Source organism: Salvelinus alpinus, chromosome 3, assembly GCF_045679555.1.
Source record: "Salvelinus alpinus chromosome 3, SLU_Salpinus.1, whole genome shotgun sequence".
Lineage (NCBI taxonomy): Eukaryota > Metazoa > Chordata > Actinopteri > Salmoniformes > Salmonidae > Salvelinus > Salvelinus alpinus.
Window position 1 is genome coordinate 77806170 of NC_092088.1, and position 20493 is coordinate 77826662.

General features: G+C 44.0%; 1 protein-coding gene across 2 annotated transcripts; it reads right to left on the reverse strand.

Moving 5' to 3' along the window:
- Window positions 1-4577: 4577 nt before the first annotated feature.
- Window positions 4578-19496, reverse strand: LOC139571386 (WD repeat domain phosphoinositide-interacting protein 1-like). 2 transcript variants are annotated; one of them, XM_071394201.1, is made up of 13 exons: window positions 19129-19496; window positions 17122-17204; window positions 16299-16468; window positions 15948-16044; window positions 15743-15840; window positions 15403-15495; window positions 14942-15012; window positions 11963-12013; window positions 9676-9783; window positions 9334-9498; window positions 9142-9249; window positions 7869-8017; window positions 4578-7576 (listed from the first exon to the last, which is right to left on the reverse strand). In XM_071394201.1, the coding sequence occupies exons 1-13, from the start codon at window positions 19203-19205 to the stop codon at window positions 7455-7457; spliced, it is 1392 nt and encodes a 463-aa protein (XP_071250302.1). In that variant the 5' UTR covers window positions 19206-19496; the 3' UTR covers window positions 4578-7454. The 2 variants fall into 2 exon arrangements, with proteins under 2 accessions (XP_071250302.1, XP_071250303.1); XM_071394202.1 differs by lacking the exon at window positions 11963-12013 and having other exon boundaries at window positions 19129-19494.
- Window positions 19497-20493: the final 997 nt, after the last annotated feature.

Here is a 20493-nt window from a genome sequence, read left to right on the forward strand (position 1 = left end):
AAACCTAAAATGGTGAGCAGAATGCGTGTCTAAACATAAAATGGTGAGCAGAATGAGTGTCTAAACCTAAAATGGTGAGCAGAATGCGTGTCTAAACATAAAATGGTGAGCAGAATGTGTGTCTAAACATAAAATGGTGAGCAGAATTTGTTTAAACCTAAAATGGTGAGCAGAATGAGTGTCTAAACCTAGAATGGTGAGCAGAATGAGTGTCTAAACCTAAAATGGTGAGCAGAATGTCTGTCTAAATCTAAAATGGTGAGCAGAATGTGTGTCTAAACCTAAAATGGTGAGCAGAATGAGTGTCTAAACCTAAAATGGTGAGCAGAATGTCTGTCTAAATCTAAAATGGTGAGCAGAATGAGTGTCTAAATGGTGAGCAGAATGTCTGTCTAAACCTAAAATGGTGAGCAGAATGTGTGTCTAAACCTAAAATGGTGAGCAGAATGTGTGTCTAAATATAAAATGGTGAGCAGAATGTCTGTCTAAACATAAAATGGTGAGCAGAATGTGTGTCTAAACCTAAAATGGGGAGCAGAATGAGTGACTAAACCTAAAATGGTGAGCAGAATTTGTTTAAACCTAAAATGGTGAGCAGAATGTGTGTCTAAAACTAAAATGGTGAGCAGAATGAGTGTCTAAATGGTGAGCAGAATGTCTGTCTAAACATAAAATGGTGAGCAGAATGTCTGTCTAAACCTAAAATGGTGAGCAGAATGCGTGTCTAAACATAAAATGGTGAGCAGAATGAGTGTCTAAACATAAAATGGTGAGCAGAATTTGTTTAAGCCTAAAATGGTGAGCAGAATGAGTGTCTATACATAAAATGGTGAGCAGAATGTGTGTCTAAACCTAAAATGGTGAGCAGAATGTGTGTCTAAACCTAAAATGGTGAGCAGAATGTGTCTAAATATAAAATGGTGAGCAGAATGTCTGTCTAAACATAAAATGGTGAGCAGAATGTGTGTCTAAACCTAAAATGGGGAGCAGAATGAGTGACTAAACCTAAAATGGTGAGCAGAATTTTTTTAAACCTAAAATGGTGAGCAGAATGTGTGTCTAAAACTAAAATGGTGAGCAGAATGAGTGTCTAAATGGTGAGCAGAATGTCTGTCTAAACATAAAATGGTGAGCAGAATGTCTGTCTAAACCTAAAATGGTGAGCAGAATGCGTGTCTAAACATAAAATGGTGAGCAGAATGAGTGTCTAAACCTAAAATGGTGAGCAGAATGCGTGTCTAAACATAAAATGGTGAGCAGAATGTGTGTCTAAACATAAAATGGTGAGCAGAATTTGTTTAAACCTAAAATGGTGAGCAGAATGAGTGTCTAAACCTAGAATGGTGAGCAGAATGAGTGTCTAAACCTAAAATGGTGAGCAGAATGTCTGTCTAAATCTAAAATGGTGAGCAGAATGTGTGTCTAAACCTAAAATGGTGAGCAGAATGAGTGTCTAAACATAAAATGGTGAGCAGAATGTCTGTCTAAATCTAAAATGGTGAGCAGAATGAGTGTCTAAATGGTGAGCAGAATGTCTGTCTAAACATAAAATGGTGAGCAGAATGTCTGTCTAAACCTAAAATGGTGAGCAGAATGTGTGTCTAAACATAAAATGGTGAGCAGAATGTGTGTCTAAACATAAAATGGTGAGCAGAATTTGTTTAAGCCTAAAATGGTGAGCAGAATGAGTGTCTAAACCTAGAATGGTGAGCAGAATGAGTGTCTAAACATAAAATGGTGAGCAGAATGTGTGTCTAAACCTAAAATGGTGAGCAGAATGTGTGTCTAAACCTAAAATGGTGAGCAGAATGTGTGTCTAAATATAAAATGGTGAGCAGAATGTCTGTCTAAACATAAAATGGTGAGCAGAATGTGTGTCTAAACCTAAAATGGGGAGCAGAATGAGTGACTAAACCTAAAATGGTGAGCAGAATTTGTTTAAACCTAAAATGGTGAGCAGAATGTGTGTCTAAAACTAAAATGGTGAGCAGAATGAGTGTCTAAATGGTGAGCAGAATGTCTGTCTAAACATAAAATGGTGAGCAGAATGTCTGTCTAAACCTAAAATGGTGAGCAGAATGCGTGTCTAAACATAAAATGGTGAGCAGAATGAGTGTCTAAACATAAAATGGTGAGCAGAATGTGTGTCTAAACCTAAAATGGTGAGCAGAATGTGTGTCTAAACCTAAAATGGTGAGCAGAATGTGTCTAAATATAAAATGGTGAGCAGAATGTCTGTCTAAACATAAAATGGTGAGCAGAATGTGTGTCTAAACCTAAAATGGGGAGCAGAATGAGTGACTAAACCTAAAATGGTGAGCAGAATTTGTTTAAACCTAAAATGGTGAGCAGAATGTGTGTCTAAAACTAAAATGGTGAGCAGAATGAGTGTCTAAATGGTGAGCAGAATGTCTGTCTAAACATAAAATGGTGAGCAGAATGTCTGTCTAAACCTAAAATGGTGAGCAGAATGCGTGTCTAAACATAAAATGGTGAGCAGAATGTGTGTCTAAACATAAAATGGTGAGCAGAATTTGTTTAAGCCTAAAATGGTGAGCAGAATGAGTGTCTAAACCTAGAATGGTGAGCAGAATGAGTGTCTAAACCTAAAATGGTAAGCAGAGTGTGTGTCTAAACCTAAAATGGTGAGCAGAATGTGTGTCTAAATATAAAATGGTGAGCAGAATGTCTGTCTAAACATAAAATGGTGAGCAGAATGTCTGTCTAAACCTAAAATGGGGAGCAGAATGAGTGACTAAACCTAAAATGGTGAGCAGAATTTGTTTAAACCTAAAATGGTGAGCAGAATGAGTGTCTAAACCTAGAATGGTGAGCAGAATGAGTGTCTAAACCTAGAATGGTGAACAGAATGAGTGTCTAAACCTAGAATGGTGAGCAGAATGCGTGTCTAAACCTAGAATGGTGAGCAGAAAGAGTGTCTAAACCTAGAATGGTGAGCAGAATGCGTGTCTAAACCTAAAATGGTGAGCAGAATGGTTGTCTAAACATACAATTCTGAGCAGAATGTATATCAACCTAAAACGGTGAGCAGAATGTCTCTAAACCTAAAATGGTGAGCAGAATGTGTGTCTAAACCTAAAATGGTGGCTCAGCCAAGCGGACCACCTGGGATGGGGGGCACAGGGTGCCCACGGTGTCCTACTGGCCTGTCAGGGTACCATCCAACAGCAGCAGCTATGCCCTGCTCAGTATAGTCATTACAGTACAGATATATCTGAAGCTACACCCAGCTCAGATACAAAACACAGGTGTATATTAAAAATAACTGCTAAGGTACATTTACAAAGATAGATGGATGAATAGGTTACACTTTTGAGTTATTTGTGCAGAGTTTACCCTTTCTTTCTCCTCATCTCCCTCTCTCTTCCCTCTCCCTTCTCCCAGGGTACTGGATATTTTCCCCACCCTCCTCTCCCTGGGTGGAGTGAATCCCCATCAGACAGAAGCTATGACGGTATCGATGCCACTGATGACCTTCTACGTGGCAAAGAAATAGGACATGAGGTAAAAACCCACTAAGGAGTGATCAGAGCTAGTCATAAAAGGACATGAGGTACGACCCACTAAGGAGTGATCAGAGCTAGTCATAAAAGGACATGAGGTACGACCCACTAAGGAGTGATCAGAGCTAGGCATAAAAGGACATGAGGTACGACCCACTAAGGAGTGATCAGAGCTAGTCATAAAAGGACATGAGGTACGACCCACTAAGGAGTGATCAGAGCTAGTCATAAAAGGACATGAGGTACGACACACTAAGGAGTGATCAGAGCTAGTCATAAAAGGACATGAGGTACGACCCACTAAGGAGTGATCAGAGCTAGTCATAAAAGGACATGAGGTACGACCCACTAAGGAGTGATCAGAGCTAGTCATAAAAGGACATGAGGTACGACCCACTAAGTAGTGATCAGAGCTAGTCATAAAAGGACATGAGGTACGACCCACTAAGGAGTGATCAGAGCTAGTCATAAAAGGACATGAGGTACGACCCACTAAGGAGTGATCAGAGCTAGTCATAAAAGGACATGAGGTACGACCCACTAAGGATCTCTTTGTTTCTTGGGACCTAGAACAAGCACCTCTGTTTTGTCCGAGTTTAAAAGTAGAACATTTGCAGCCATCCACTTCCTTATGTCTGAAACACAGGCTTCCAGCGAGGGCAATTTTAGGGCTTCACCATGTTTCATCGAAATGTACAGCTGTGTGTCATCCGCATAGCAGTGAAAGTTAACATTATGTTTCGGAATGACATCACCAAGAGGTAAAATATATAGTGAAAACAATATTCACACTATTATTCCCAATATTAACAGTGTTTTCCTGTACACAGACTTCTTGTACAGTAATACCACTGAGGCTTCTGGGTTGCACTAACACTCTGGTGGGGAGTATATGACAACGCAATAAGTAGGATGAAATTGGCAATACACACTGACCTAAAACCAGTGTAGTTTGTCCGACTAATAGCTGGGTTTAATTTGATTTGACAAAGATCTTTCTTCCAAGGTTAATTAACCTAAGACATTTCAATGAAATGAAACACAGGAGACTTGTTTGATTCACATTCCCTTTCATTTGTGGTTTAAAATCTTAAATCAAAACATACATACACATACACATACACACACACATATAATATGTATGTATGTATGTATATATATACATGTGTGTGTGTGTGTGTGTATATATATATATATACATACAGTTGAAGTCGGAAGTTTACATACACCTTAGCCAAATACATTTAAACTCAGTTTTTCACAATTCCTGACATTTAATCCTAGTACAAATTACCTGTCTTAGGTCAGTTAGGATCACCACTTTATTTTAAGAACGTGAAATGTCAGAATAATAGTAGAGAGAATGATTTATTTCAGCTTTAATCATCACATTCCCAGTGGGTCAGAAATGTACATACACTCAATTAGTATTTGGTAGCATTGCCTTTAAATTGTTTAACTTGGGTAAAACGTTTCGGGTAGCCGTCCACAAGCTTCCCACAATAAGTTGGGTGAATTTTGTCCCATTCCTCCTGACAGAGCTGGTGTAACTGAGTCAAGTTTGAAGACCTCCTTGCTTGCACACGCTTTTTCAGTTCTGCCCACACATTTTCTATAGGATTGAGGTCAGGGCTTTGTGATGGCCACTCCAATATCTTGACTTTATTGTCCTTAAGCCATTTTGCCACAACTTTGGAAGTATGCTTGGGGTCATTGTCCATTTGGAAGATCCATTTGTGACCAAGCTTTAACTTCCTGACTATCTTGAGATGTTGCTTCAATAATTCCACATAATTTTCCTACCTCATGATGCCATCTATTTTGTTTAGTGCACCAGTCCCTTCTGCAGCAAAGCACCCCCACAACATGATGCTGCCACCCCCGTGCTTCACGGTTGGGATGGTGTTCTTCGGCTTGCAAGCCTCCCCATTCGTCTTCCAAACATAACAATGGTCATTATGGCCAAACAGTTCTATTTTTGTTGAATCAGACCAGAGGACATCTCTCCAAAAAGTACGATCTTTGTCTCCATGTGCAGTTGCAAACCGTAGTCTGGCTTTTTTATGGCAGGTTTGGAGCAGTGGCTTCTTCCTTGCTGAGTGGCCTTTCAGGTTATGTCGATATAGGACTCGTTTTACTGTGGATATAGATACTTTTCTACATGTTTCCTCCAGCATCTTCACAAGGTCCTTTGCTGTTGTTCTGGGATTGATTTGCACTTTTCGCACCAAAGTACGTTCATCTCTAGGAGACAGAATGCGTCTCCTTCCTGAGCGGTATGACGGCTGCATGGTCCCATGGTGTTTATACTTGCGTACTATTGTTTGTACAGATGAACGTGGTACCTTCAGGCGTTTGGAAATTGCTCCCAAGGATGAACCAGATTTGTGGAGGTTTACAATATTTTTTCTGAGGTCTTAGCTGATTTCTTTTGATTTTCTATGATGTCAAGCAAAGAGGCACAGAGTTTGAAGGTAGGCCTTGAAATACAGCCACAGGTACACCTCCAATTGACTCAAATGATGTCAATTAGCCTATCAGAAGCTTCTAAAGCCATGACATAATTTTCTGGAATTTTCCAAGCTGTTTAAAGGCACAGTCAACTTAGCGTATGTAAACTTCTGACCCACTGGAATTGTGATACAGTGAATTATAAGTTAAATAATCTGTCTGTAAACAATTGTTAGAAAAATTACTTGTGTCATGCACAAAGTAGATGGCCTAACCGACTTGCCAAAACTATAGTTTGTTAACAAGAAATTCGTGGAGTGGTTGAAAAACTTTTAATGACTCCAACCTAAGTGTATGTAAACTTCCAACTTCAACTATATATACACACACACACACACACACACATATATACATACACATTATACACAAACAATAAAAATCCACTTTCCGCCAAAACCTTCACTTAATTACTGTAGGTCTAATGCATTGATGAATAATTCAAATTTCATATTCCAAAATAATATTTAGTACAAGTCAACATAATTTTCTACAAAGTAAAAACATCTATGTCATGTATGAAATTGTACAATATTCAACATTATTTAGTCAATGGTGTTAATAATATTATCACTGAAATAAAAGGACCTGTAAGAATCTACAATACTATAAATCAAGTTTTTCACATTATCAGTATGTGTATATTATTCTTCCCACCTTTTTTCTAGAGATAAGTTCAAAAACATCACCTCAAGACATATGATAGAACGTCCTCTCTCTCCTTCTCTATTCCACCATCCCCTCTCTCTCCTTCTCTATTCCACCATCCTCTCTCTCCCTCCCCCCTCTTCTCTCTCAGGGCGTGGCACAGCTATAGCCCACTGATAAGACGCAGTCTGTCTGTGTCCCTCTCTGCCCTCTTCCACCCTACACTGGGTTCTAGCCAATATGCATCAAGCAGCAGAATAGGACTCGGACCTCACTATCCAGTCAGTGTTATAAATCACTATACTAAACAGGTTATAAAAGTACAACTGAATGGTTAAGCGCTCAGAGCACTTCTCAATAGCGCTATATGATTGCAATTCAATATTAAAGTTCCTTTTTAACCAGGTTAAATATTGGTTAATATTAGACTAGAGGAAGGCTACAAATTCATAGCCCAGACCTGCTTCCCTTCTGATAGTTAGGGAATGGATTTAAATTGTATTCATACTGACCTTTAGGGCCAGGTATGAGACAATGTACATAGACGGGTCTACTATCTAGCCACACTCTACTTCTGAATGGCACATTAGAGTAACCAATCAACACTGTGGCATCTACATTTCTCCCATTTGATTGGCTCGTTGGGGACATGGGGTGGGGGGTTCTCTTCACACTGATATACTTCCTTCTTGCGTGAATGGCTTTAGTTGATTGGTTCCTGGGAAGTGGCGGGTCATAATGGCTCCAGTTGATTGGTTCCAGGGAAGTGGTGGGTCAGTTGGTCTGTTTGCTGACGGGAGGAAACTCGTTCTCGTCATCCAGACAGACGGGTCCCTCGGCAAACTCATGTTCAGGGATCACATCCCCTTTCTCAGCCCCTCCATCCTCTGAGTAGCCTGGGAAGAGGATAGAAGGAGAGGAGAAGAGAGATTACAGGACACATCACCAGACTAAGGGCTGTATTCAGTCTATAAAGCTGAAGATTTACAGATTCCACAATACACATTTAAAGGTAATTTCCAATTGAGCCGACATATGCAGCGTTTACCGTGATGCAGTTTCCGCTAAAGCGGGAACATTTCCTTTAAATTTCAATCACGCTGTAAAGCTGAACTTCTGTGATACGGATTGAAAAAAGTCCTTAATCACACAAGGTAAGACATTCATGAAGCAAACCACACACATTACCTGTGAGAGTGGTAGAAGAAGGTGGGGTCGAGGGGAGGGACACAGTGGCAGCGTATGATGGGCTGGTTGACGGTGGGAGGGACCTTCCATCCTCTGACTCCTCCTCTTCCTGTTGTGCTTCCTGTGGCGCCTCATCTCTTTCAAATAGCCTGGAGAAAACACAAAGAGAGCCTGAGTTCACGCACATATACAAACATGCTTAAGCACACACATATACTCACCAGGGTTGGGGTCAGTTCCATTTCAATTCCAGTCAATTCAGAAAGTAAATCAAATTCCACATTTTCCTCATTGAAAAGCATTGAAATTAATTGGAATTGGAATGTCATTTTGCTTCCTGAATGGACTGGAATTGAAATGGAATTGACCCCAACTCTGAGGCTCACACACACAGAACCCAGTTCCTCACCTGTGTTTCCTGACCAGAACCCAGTCCCCCACCTGTGTTTCCTGACCAGAACCCAGTCCCTCACCTGTGTTTTCTGATCGGAACCCAGTCCCTCACCTGTGTTTTCTGACCAGAACCCAGTCCCTCACCTGTGTTTCCTGACCAGAACCCAGTTCCTCACCTGTGTTTCCTGACCAGAACCCAGTCCCCCACCTGTGTTTCCTGACCAGAACCCAGTCCCTCACCTGTGTTTCCTGACCAGAACCCAGTCCCTCACCTGTGTTTTCTGACCAGAACCCAGTCCCCCACCTGTGATTCCTGACCAGAACCCAGTCCCCCACCTGTGTTTCCTGACCAGAACCCAGTCCCCCACCTGTGTTTCCTGACCAGAACCCAGTCCCCCACCTGTGTTTCCTGACCAGAACCCAGTCCCCCACCTGTGTTTCCTGATCTGAACCCAGTCCCTCACCTGTGTTTACTGACCGGAACCCAGTCCCTCACCTGTGTTTACTGACCGGAACCCAGTCCCTCACCTGTGTTTTCTGACCAGAACCCTGTCGCTCACCTGTGTTTCCTGACCAGAACCCAGTCCCCCACCTGTGTTTCCTGACCAGAACCCAGTCCCTCACCTGTGTTTCCTGACCAGAACCCAGTCCCTCACCTGTGTTTCCTGACCAGAACCCAGTCCCCCATCTGTGTTTCCTGACCAGAACCCAGTCCCTCACCTGTGTTTACTGACCGGAACCCAGTCCCTCACCTGTGTTTACTGACCGGAACCCAGTCCCTCACCTGTGTTTACTGACCGGAACCCAGTCCCTCACCTGTGTTTACTGACCGGAACCCAGTCCCTCACCTGTGTTTACTGACCGGAACCCAGTACCTCACCTGTGTTTCCTGACCAGAACACACTCTCCTCCATCCTGTGGGTCAATGTTATAGATGTAGAGATGTCCATCTGATGATGCCACCAGCAGACGAGGTAGCTTCTGAACCCTGAAAATATAGCAAGTAATAGGACTGTAAAATAAAGTGACACACCATCCCGCCCTGCATCCCCCCGCAAACACACACACTTACGTGGACAAGGCGCATACGTTCTTGAGTCCGAACATGTTGAGTCGTACGGTGGCAAAGGCCCGGTCTTGGTGCATCATGTCAGAGACCTGGGAGGGAAGGTAGGTGCTGGCTGCTGTGAACATCTTCCCCACGTAGGCACCCCACGTAGGAGACTCGCCATCTCGACTAGAGACAGGCAGAGGAGACAGGCAGGAATCAATCGCACTGCTCTTCCTGACTGACTACAGAGACAAAACTAACATAAAACATTGAACACACCTGACAACTAGCCACTGAGGACCAGAAAGGGACAAGTCGTAAGACAATCAACACAACAAAATCTAGAGAGTAAACAGTGAGTACCTGGGGCTGTGCTGTTCCAGTTTGAAGATATGGACCGTCTCTGTGTTGCTGGAGGCACAGAGGAACTGTGCGTCTGAACTAAAGGACAACGAGCTGATACTCACATACCTGAGACACAGACACACATGGTAAGAGTCATCATCCCCCAAGATACCAAACCTACCATTACAATACCTTGGAACCGTTCTGTAGTCTGTCTACACATGTAGTACCTGTTGTGTCTGTTGTATCTGTGTCTGTCATATCTGTATTCTGTCTACACATGTAGTGTTTGCAGTGTCTGTTCTGTATTATCAGTAATATCTGTAATATCTGCAGTGTATGTAATATCTGCACTGTATGTAGTATCTGTAATGTATGTAGTGTCTAATATCTGCAGTGTCTGCAATATCTGTAGTCGGTCTACACAAACTCAGCAAAAAAAGAAACGTCCCTTTTTCAGGACCCTGTCTTTCAAAGATAATTTGTAAAAATCCAAATAACTTCACAGATCTTCATTGTAAAGGGTTTAAACACTGTTTCCCATGCTTGTTCAATGAACCATAAACAATTAATGAACATGCACCTGTGGAACGGTTGTTAAGACACTAACAGCTTACAGACGGTAGGCAATTAAGGTCACAGTTATGAAAACTTAGGACACTAAAGAGGCCTTTCTACTGACTCTGAAAAACACAAAAAAAAAGATGCCAAGGGTCCCTGCTCATCTGCGTGAACATGCCTTAGGCATGCTGCAAGGAGGCATGAGGACTGCAGATGTGGCCAGGGCAATAAATTGCAATGTCCGTACTGTGAGACGCCTAAGACAGCGCTATAGGGAGACAGGACGGACAGCTGATCGTCCTCGCAGTGGCAGACCACGTGTAACAACACCTGCACAGGATTGGTACATCCAAACATAACACCTGTGGGACAGGTACAGGATGGCAACAACAACTGCCCGAGTTACACCAGGAACGCACAATCCCTCCATCAGTAATAGGTTGAGCGAGGCTGGACTAAGGGCTTGTAGGCCTGTTGTAAGGCAGGTCCTCACCAGACATCACCGGCAACAACGTCGCTTATGGGCACAAACCCACTGTCGCTTGACCAGACAGAACTGGCAAAAAGTGCTCTTCACTGACGAGTCGCGGTTTTGTCTCACCAGGGGTGATGGTCGAATTCGCGTTTTTCGTCGAAGGAATGAGCATTACACAGAGGCATGTACTCTGGAGCGGGATCGATTTGGAGGTGGAGGGTCCGTCATGGTCTGGGGCGGTGTGTCACAGCATCATCGGACTAACGCTGTGTGTTACAGGGAAGACATCTTCCTCCCTCATGTGGTACCCTTCCTGCAGCCTCATCCTGACATGACCCTCCAGCATGACAATGCCACCAGCCATACTGCTCGTTATGTGTGAGATTTCCTGCTAGACAGGAATGTCAGTGTTCTGCCATGACCAGCGAAGAGCCCGGATCTCAATCCCATTGAGTACATCTGGGACCTGTTGGATCGGAGGGTGAGGGCTAGGGCCATTCCCCCCAGAAATGTCTGGGAACTTCCAGGTGCCTTGGTGGAAGAGTGGGGTAACATCTTACAGCAAGAACTGGCAAATCTGGTGCAGTCCATGAGGAGGAGATACACTGCAGTACTTAATGCAGCTGGTGGCCACACCAGATACTGACTGTTACTTTTGATTTTGACCCCCTCCTTTGTTCAGGAACACATTATAAAATTTCTGTTAGTCACATGTCTGTGAAGCTTGTTCAGTTTATGTCTCAGTTGTTGAATCTTGTTATGTTCATACAAATATTTACACATGTTAAGTTTGCTGAAAATAAACGCAGTTGACAGTGAGAGGACGTTTCTTTTTGTGCTGAGTTTAGTATCAGTAGTGTCTGCAGTGTCTGTAGTATCTGTAGTCTGTCTACACATGTAGTATCTGTAGTGTCTGTAGTGTCCAAACACACCAAGAAAGTTGTGAAGAGGGCACAACAACGCCTTTTCCCCCTCAGAAGGGGACACTACAGATACAACAGACACAGACACGACAGGCACTACAGATATTACAGACACTACATGTGTAGACAGACAACAGATACCACAGACACCACAGACATTACAGTCCCCACTTGCTTCGAGATGTCCTCCATTGTTCCTGTACCCAAGAAAGCAAAGGTAACAGAACAAAGTGACTATTGCCCCATAGCACCCTCTTCTGTCATCATTAAGTACTTTGAGAGGCTAGTTAAGGATAATTTCACCTCTACCTTACCTGACACCCTAGACTCACTTCAATTTGCTTACCGCCCCAATAGATCCACAGAGGATGCAATCGCCATCGCACTGCACACTGCCCTGGACAAGAGGAATACCTACGTCAGAATGCTGTTCATTAACTACAGCTCAGCCTTCAACACCATAGTACCCTCCAAGCCCATCATTAAGCACGGGGCCCTGGGTCTGAACCCTGCCCTGTGCAACTGGGTCCTGGACTTCCTGACGGGCCGCCCCCAGGTGGTGAAGATAGGAAACATCACCTCCACTTCGCTGATCCTCAACATTGGGGCCACACAAGGGTGTGTGCTCAGCCCCCTCTTGTACTCTCTGTTCACCCATGACGAGACGGCCTACAGGGAGGAGGTGAGGTCCCTGGTGGAGTGTTTCCAGGAAAATAACCTCAACGTCAACAAAACAAAGGAGCTGATCGTGGACTTCAGGAAACAGCAGAGGGAGCACGCCCATATCCACATCGACGGGACCGCAGTGGAGAAGGTGGTGAGCTTCAAGTTCCTCGGTGTTCACATCACTGACCATCTGAAATGGTCCACCCACACAGACAGTGTGGTTAAGAAGGCTGAAGAAATTTGCCTTGGCTCCTAAGACCCTCAAATTTTTACAGATGCACAATTGAGAGCATCCTTTTGGGCTGTATCACTGCCGGGTACGGCAACTGCACCGCCCGCAACCGCAAGTCTCTCCAGAGGGTGGTGCGGTCTGCACAACGCATCACCATGGCCAAACTACCTGCCCTCCAGGACGCCTACAGCACCCGATGTCACAGGAAGACCTAAAAGATCATCAAGGACAACAACCACTCGAGCCACTGCCTGTTCACCCCGCTATCATCCAGAAGACGAGGTCAGTGCAGGTGCATCAAAGCTGTGACCGAGAGACTGAAAAACATATTCTATCTCAAGGCCATCAGACTGTTAAATAGCCTTCACTAGCCGGCTACCATTCAGTACTCAACCTTGCACCTTAGAAGCTGCTGCCCTATATACAGTGCATTCGGAAAGTATCCAGAACCCTTGAATTTTTAAACATTTTGTTACGTTACAGCCTTATTCTATGCTGAGCACTTGTTGGCTGCTTTTCCTTCACTCTGCGGTCCAACTCATCCCAAATCATCTCAATTGGGTTGAGGTCGGGTGATTGTGGAAGCCAGGTCATCTGATGCAGCACTCCATCACTGTCCTTCTTAGTCAAATAGCCCTTACACAGCCTGGAGATGTATTGGGTCATTGTCTTGTTGAAAAACAATTGATAGTCCCACTAAGCGCAAACCAGATGGGATAGCGTATCGCTGCAGAATGCTGTGGTAGCCATGCTGGTTAAGTGTGCCTTGAATTCTAAATAAATCACAGACAGTGTCACCAGCAAAGCACCCCCACACCCTTACACCTCCTCCTCCATGCTTCACGGTGGGAACCACACATGCGGAAATCATCCATTCACCTACTCTGCGTCTCACAAAGACACAGCGGTTGGAACCAAAAATCTCAAATTTGGACTCAGACCAAATTACAGATTTATACCGCTCTAATGTTCATTGCTCGTGTTTCTTGGTCCAAGCAAGTCTCTTCTTCTTACTGGTGTTCTTTAGTAGTGGTTTCTTTGCAGCAATTCGACCATGAAGGCCTGATTTACGCAGTCTCCTCTGAACAGTTGATGTTGAGATGTGTCTGTTACTTGAAATCTGTGATGCATTTATTTGGGATGCAATTTCTGAGGCTGGTAACTCTTACCCCCCCTTGTTTTTACACTGCTGCTACTTGCTGTTTAATATCTATGCATAGTCACTTTACCCCTACCTACATCTACAAATGACCTCGACTAACATGTACCCGCACACACTGACTCGGTATCGGTACCCCCTGTATATAGCCTCCACATTGACTTGGTACCGGTACCCCCTGTATATAGCCTCCACATTGACTCGGTACCGGTACCCCCTGTATATAGCCTCCACATTGACTTGGTACCGGTACCCCCTGTATATAGCCTCCACATTGACTTGGTACCGGTACCCCCTGTATATAGCTTCCACATTGACTTGGTACCGGTACCCCCTGTATATAGCTTCCACATTGACTTGGTACCGGTACCCCCTGTATATAGCCTCCACATTGACCTGGTACCGGTACCCCCTGTATATAGCCTCCACATTGACTTGGTACCGGTACCCCCTGTATATAGCTTCCACATTGACTTGGTACCGGTACCCCCTGTATATAGCTTCCACATTGACTTGGTACCGGTACCCCCTGTATATAGCCTCCACATTGACTTGGTACCGGTACCCCCTGTATATAGCTTCCACATTGACTTGGTACCGGTACCCCCTGTATATAGCTTCCACATTGACTTGGTACCGGTACCCCCTGTATATAGCCTCCACATTGACTTGGTACCGGTACCCCCTGTATATAGCCTCCACATTGACTTGGTACCGGTACCCCCTGTATATAGCTTCCACATTGACTTGGTACCGGTACCCCCTGTATATAGCTTCCACATTGACTTGGTACCGGTACCCCCTGTATATAGCTTCCACATTGACTTGGTACCGGTACCCCCTGTATATAGCCTCCACATTGACTTGGTACCGGTACCCCCTGTATATAGCTTCCACATTGACTTGGTACCGGTACCCCCTGTATATAGCTTCCACATTGACTTGGTACCGGTACCCCCTGTATATAGCCTCCACATTGACTTGGTACCGGTACCCCCTGTATATAGCCCCGCTATTGTTATTTTATTGTGTTACATGTTTTTTGTTTGTTTATTTAGTAAATATTTTCTTAACTCTATTTTCTAAAAACGGCATTGTTGGTTAAGGGCTTATAAGTAAGTGTTTCATGGTAAGGTCTACAACTGTTTGGCGCATGTGACAAATAACAGTTCATTTGATTTGATCTGTAGTGTCTGTTGTGTCTGTAGTAACTGTGGTATCTGTAGTCTGTCCACACATATAGTATCTATAGTCTGGTATAAACTGACCTCTTCATCCCTCTACGGAACTCAAACAGCCTCTGTCCCTCTGGGATGGTGAACACTCTGATCACTGTACCCTGGATTGGAGGAGGAGATGATCAGACAGAACCATAGACAGAGATGTACACTGAGTGCACAAAACATTAGGAACACCTGCTCTTTCCATGACAGACTGACCAGGTGAAAACTATGATCCCTTATTGATGCCACTTGATAAATCCATTTCAACCAGTGTAGATGAAGGGGAGGAGACAGTTTAAAGAAGGATTTTTAAGCCTTGAGACAGTTGAGAAATGGATTGTGTATGTGTGTCATTCAGAGGGTGAATGGACAAGACAAAAGGTGTAAGTGTCCTAATGTTTTGTACACTCAGTGTATATGTGTGTATATATATATATAGTGAGAGGTACAGTTGAAAGACAGGCAGAGACAACCAGAAAGAGAGAGAAAGGAACAGTCAGACTCACCCTCTCGGAGGCACTGGCCAGTTTTGTTCCTGAAGCGTTAAATGTGAGGGCTGCCAGGGGACTGTCATGGGCTGGGATCATCGTCACCTTGCTCTGAGGAAAACACAGGTCACACATTAGTAACATCATCAACATGTGACCACTTCAACAGCCGTGACATGCAATGACTGTACTTCATGTACCCAAAGGTATTAAGGCAACTCAACTACCTCTCCAACTACTCTACTAGCTAACCCACAAGCTGCCATTGGGGTCAACATGAATACCCCATGCGTTGTGCTGCGCAGACAGTGGTTTGAATAGCCGCTGTGGCAGAAGTCATTTGAATATCAGGTCTTACCAGGTTGTTGGTGTCATAGACCATGATCTCTCCGATGGTCTGACTGCCAGGGTACGCCAGGTAGGAGTTACCATGGTTCACAGAGAGGGCACAGAGACCTGACGGGTTGGAGGGTTTGTCTGTGTTTAGAAACTGAGCATAGTTGAGGGTATGGTGAATTGTGTGTGTGTTTGTGCATGTGTGTGTGTGTGTGCGTATTCAGTACCCGAGGGGTTGTGGGGCGTGTTGAGCAGCGTCTTCAGCAGCTTCATGTCTTTGATGTTGTGGATGTACACTGACTCCTCCAGACACACCACCAGCCTCTACAGGGGAAAGAGAGGGAAACGTTGCTGCAGAGCTGGAAGATGGGATAGGTTTGGAATGGGAGTTGATCTCAGGATTGGTGAGAGAGATTGGATTGGAATGGGGCCTCAATCTGACCTAAGTATACAGTCTTAGAAAAAAGGGTTCCAAAAGGGTTCTTCGGCTGTCCTATGGGGAACCCTTTAACATTTTAGATAGCACCTTTTTTCTAGGAGTGTAGCGGTGAGGAATGGGTTTGGAATAGGTCCATTACCTGTCTGTTGAGCCGGACTGAGAGGATGTTGTTAGAGTAGCTATAGTTGCAGATCTCTGTTCCCCTTTTGAAGTGGTAGACGTTCATACGTCGGGGCATGGAGAGACTGACCACCGCCACCAGACTGCTAGAGAACAACCGCTCCACGATGTACACGTCTGGACACTCCGCTGGTAGAGGGAGGGGAAGGAGAGGGAGGGATGGGGAAGGGGGGAAAAGGAGGGAGAGGGAGGGAAGTTGGAAGGGTTAAATCACATACAAGTGCTAATATAAAACACACTGTGCATAGAATACACACACACACACACACACACACACACACACACACACACACACACACACACACACACACACACACACACACACACACACACACACACACACACACACACACACACACACACACACACATACATACATACATACATACATACATACATACATACATACATACATACCACACACACACACACACACACTTTCCATCATTCATTCCATCATTCATTCAAACTAAAACATTCATAGGATCACACACTTTCCTCTCTCTGTGATATGAAACACTGATAAAATACTTGTAGAATGCATTACTGGGAACAGGCTTATGATGTAACACACTGCTCTCTACCATTGTTTACATATGTAGGAGAGGGAGGGCTATGTCAGCTTAGAACAACTTGTTCTCTGGTTACAAGACTACTGTTCAACCATGCTAGTTGACCTGACCACAGCTTATTGGGTGTTTGTTTTGTCCCGGTGCTAGGATACCAGCTTAGTGTTTAACTGTAGCTACCAGTACACACAAGCTATAAGGACACTCACTCACCTCCTTCGTGGATGCAGTCCATCTTGTCCACTGAGGTGACAGAGAAGAGTCTGTAGCCTGACTTAGTGCCCACTGATAGAGAGCTGAAACACAGAGACCCAACTGTTGTTACACATCCAAGATGGCGTCCACTATGTGTGTAGTCTATAATCCACTATAGGGGTGTAGTGTTGTAAACCGCCATAATGGTTTCATCATAATCTTCTCTCAAGGTTTGATTGAAGGTTACAGTTTGTTAATATGTTATAACCAAATAGGCTGGATGTTCACTTGTCGTGCCATAATCTAAATAATCATCTACCTTGTTTTTATTTCACCTTTATATAACCAGGTAGGCTAGTTTAGAACAAGTTCTCATTTGCAACTGCGACCTGGCCAAGATAAAGCAAAGCAGTTCGACACATGCAACAACACAGAGTTACACACGCTATACCTCTTAAACTAAATGAACAAACAATGGAAAAACCATACAATAAAATCGAATGAGTTCAGTGACAAACAATCCGGACAGATGTAAAAACCTCTCCAGCATTTGTCTTTTGTTATCTGAGAGTCCAATATCAAAATCACACAAGTAATTCATGGAAATGAAATGGATCTTTGATTGGAGAAAATAAATGGGAGCTCAAACACTGTAAACTGAACCTCAAGTCTCTCTCCCTATCCTTGTTCTCTAACCGGGACACCTCTATCAACTACTACCTTTACTCAGTGCATTCTTAAATGACGCTACGCTTATGAGCGGAAAGGCTGATTGGACCAAGGCTGATTGGACCACTAAAGGCAGAGGATGTTTTCTAAGGAAAGCCTTTGTACACACTTCGCTTACCAGGAAATGTAGGGGATACATGAAATGGCTCACTACCCACTGAGCTATATATAGCAGTCAGGGGGAAATGAAGGATACACAGTGTGCTGTATGGTCAACACAGCAAGAGTTGACTCAGGTCATGTGATCACCCTAGGCACTTCAAACACCCCTGATAATCAAGCACACTATGGGCATATACAGAGATACTGTGTAGAGAAAAGGAGGGACAGGCATCTGTCAACAGGTGGAATAGGATGGACTAGGAAGATATAGGATCATATTCATTCTAGAGTAGACACTGATCTAATATCAGTTTAACATTTCCCCCCCTTATGGTTTAGGTTACGCTATGTGGAGGGTGAGCTGATCCTAGATCTGTGCCTGAGGGCAACCACTACTCAGAGTTGAACAGGTGCGTGGTTCAGTGGGATATAGGCCTACCCCAGGCAACATATAGCCTAACTGCTGCTTGTCTTATCTTATCATGTCTGAGGATGATTGAAAATGGCAGAGATCTAACATTAACATGTGTGTTTGACCACCTGGCTGTTACTACACCTGTAACCGCCCTGTAGATCAACAGTCTCTGGCTGCTCCTCTATCACTCACACTCAACTTCCAACATTCATAATGTTACCTAGCATGGGATCCCATACCCAAAGACCCTTTGTCATAATGCAATTCCTACAACCGCACCATGCATGCAGTGGTGATAGCCTTAGTGCTTCAAGAAATCATGACAGTTCCACAACTCATTGCATGTGTCATCATCGGAGACAAAAAACTAATTTGCACAATAGTCTGCTGCGCTGACCAGTACCTCTACTGTAGGTCAAATCTTGCCTGGATACTTTTCTCTGGCCATCTATCTATAAGCCTTCGTAGTGTGGTGGCGTACTTCACAAGGTACTAACCTATATTTTAGGAACTGTGTTGATGAGACACCATGGGACAATTGTATTAACATTGATAAACTACATGCACAAGTGGGTTAGGTAGGAAGATAGAATTCATACATTAACATATATCTGCTACAGACCAACAGACAGACCATATTACAGCTAGACAGACCATATTACAGCTAGACAGACGCATACAGATTTACTGCCTAGATTATGCAAGAAGAATCTTCTAACAGTGTGACAAGTTGAATACGCTAGAACTGGCCCGAGTTGGCAGACAGGGCGCTTGCTTACGTGGTGTCCTGGTTGAACGAGGCGCTGATCAAGCCTTGAGGCCCTCCCGGACCGTCGGATGTCTCCCGTTCCTCCATCTCGTCCACAGTGATTATCCTGTCCTGCTCCACTGCCCTAGTTCAGTGGCCTGTGTTCGGATCGATCACCCCGAAACCCAGCTCCTCTACACACGTATGCGCTTGAGATGAGTTATTACAATGTAATACATGCTATACAAATTGGAAATTGATGGCTTGAATCCTGAAAATAAAAGTATTTGTTGTTTCTTCTATTTTAGAACACGGCGCTTGTATTCTGTTTTAACCCTAACTTCTAGAGTTAACAGGAGGCAGACAAAAACAAAAACAGCTGAGGGCTGGATGCGTCACTTTTGTGCCCTTTTCTATTGGCTGGTTGGAACTTGGAGACTACCTCTGCACCACTCAGATTGTCCAACCTTTTCAAAACATGTATCTGATTGGGTGGATTCGATTATGCTGCCGTGCGGCACTGGGTAAAGGCCTGGTACGTCATAGGTCGAAAGCGGGGAGGGAGGAGCAGGAGCGCCCTTCTCAAATCGAACAGTATGTGCTGCTCGGTCATTTTGTCTACAAGGCAGCATGGTGCATCGTCCAGAAACATACAACATATATTTTCAATCAAAATGAATGTTTTCATTTTCTATCTCGTTTTCATTGGTAAAGCAAATCACTTGTGCATGTGAAAACACAGAATCCTACGAACATCGGTTGTGTGAACTGTATGTGTTCAAGCAGAAATTCATTAATTTCATTGGGAGGCAATACACACCACTGCGACTCATCTGCAGGACTAGGTTGCGTAGCATTCATTGTGTGCAGTGTGTCGCGCGTGTTGGATTTTTTCAATTTGTGCTTTGCTTTGACTTGTGTGCGGTACCAGTAGTAAACCACGGAAGACGTTGCTAATGTGTACAATTATACTTTTTGTTGTGATGCGGCATGTATTGTGAAGACTAAGTAAAATGTATACCGTATGGCAAGAAGGCCCTGATCGCACCTACAGCATCATTGCGAAAATAGTACGCAGCAAATGTTCAACATTCACCTTCTGCTACCATTTCGTCAATCTGTCTATGCATACAATTTGATGCATAGAGGTACGATAAATCCAATGCATGTACCACACAGAACCCTCTGCAATGCAATGCTGCAAGGCAAATACAGCGTTCCATTGGAAATTAATGTATTTCTGGTGTACCAAATCTCGATTGCGCTGTCAGTGTGATCAAGGTGTAACACTCAGCGTTACTCCACGTGCTCCACGTCACTTTGTTTTGAGCCGATTTCGTCACACCCGGGAGACAACAACGAATGCAATCAACTTTCACCCGGTGCAAAACACGCA

Coding starts and splice junctions, on each gene's coding strand:
- LOC139571386 (XM_071394201.1), bottom strand. CDS start 19,205: ATGGAGGAACGGGAGACATCCGACGGTCCGGGAGGGCCTCAAGGCTTG. Junction 16,469..17,121: donor GGACTGCATCCACGAAGGAG/GTGAGTGAGTGT, acceptor TCCCTCTACCAG/CGGAGTGTCCAGACGTGTAC. Junction 16,045..16,298: donor CAGTCCGGCTCAACAGACAG/GTAATGGACCTA, acceptor TTTCCCCTGTAG/AGGCTGGTGGTGTGTCTGGA.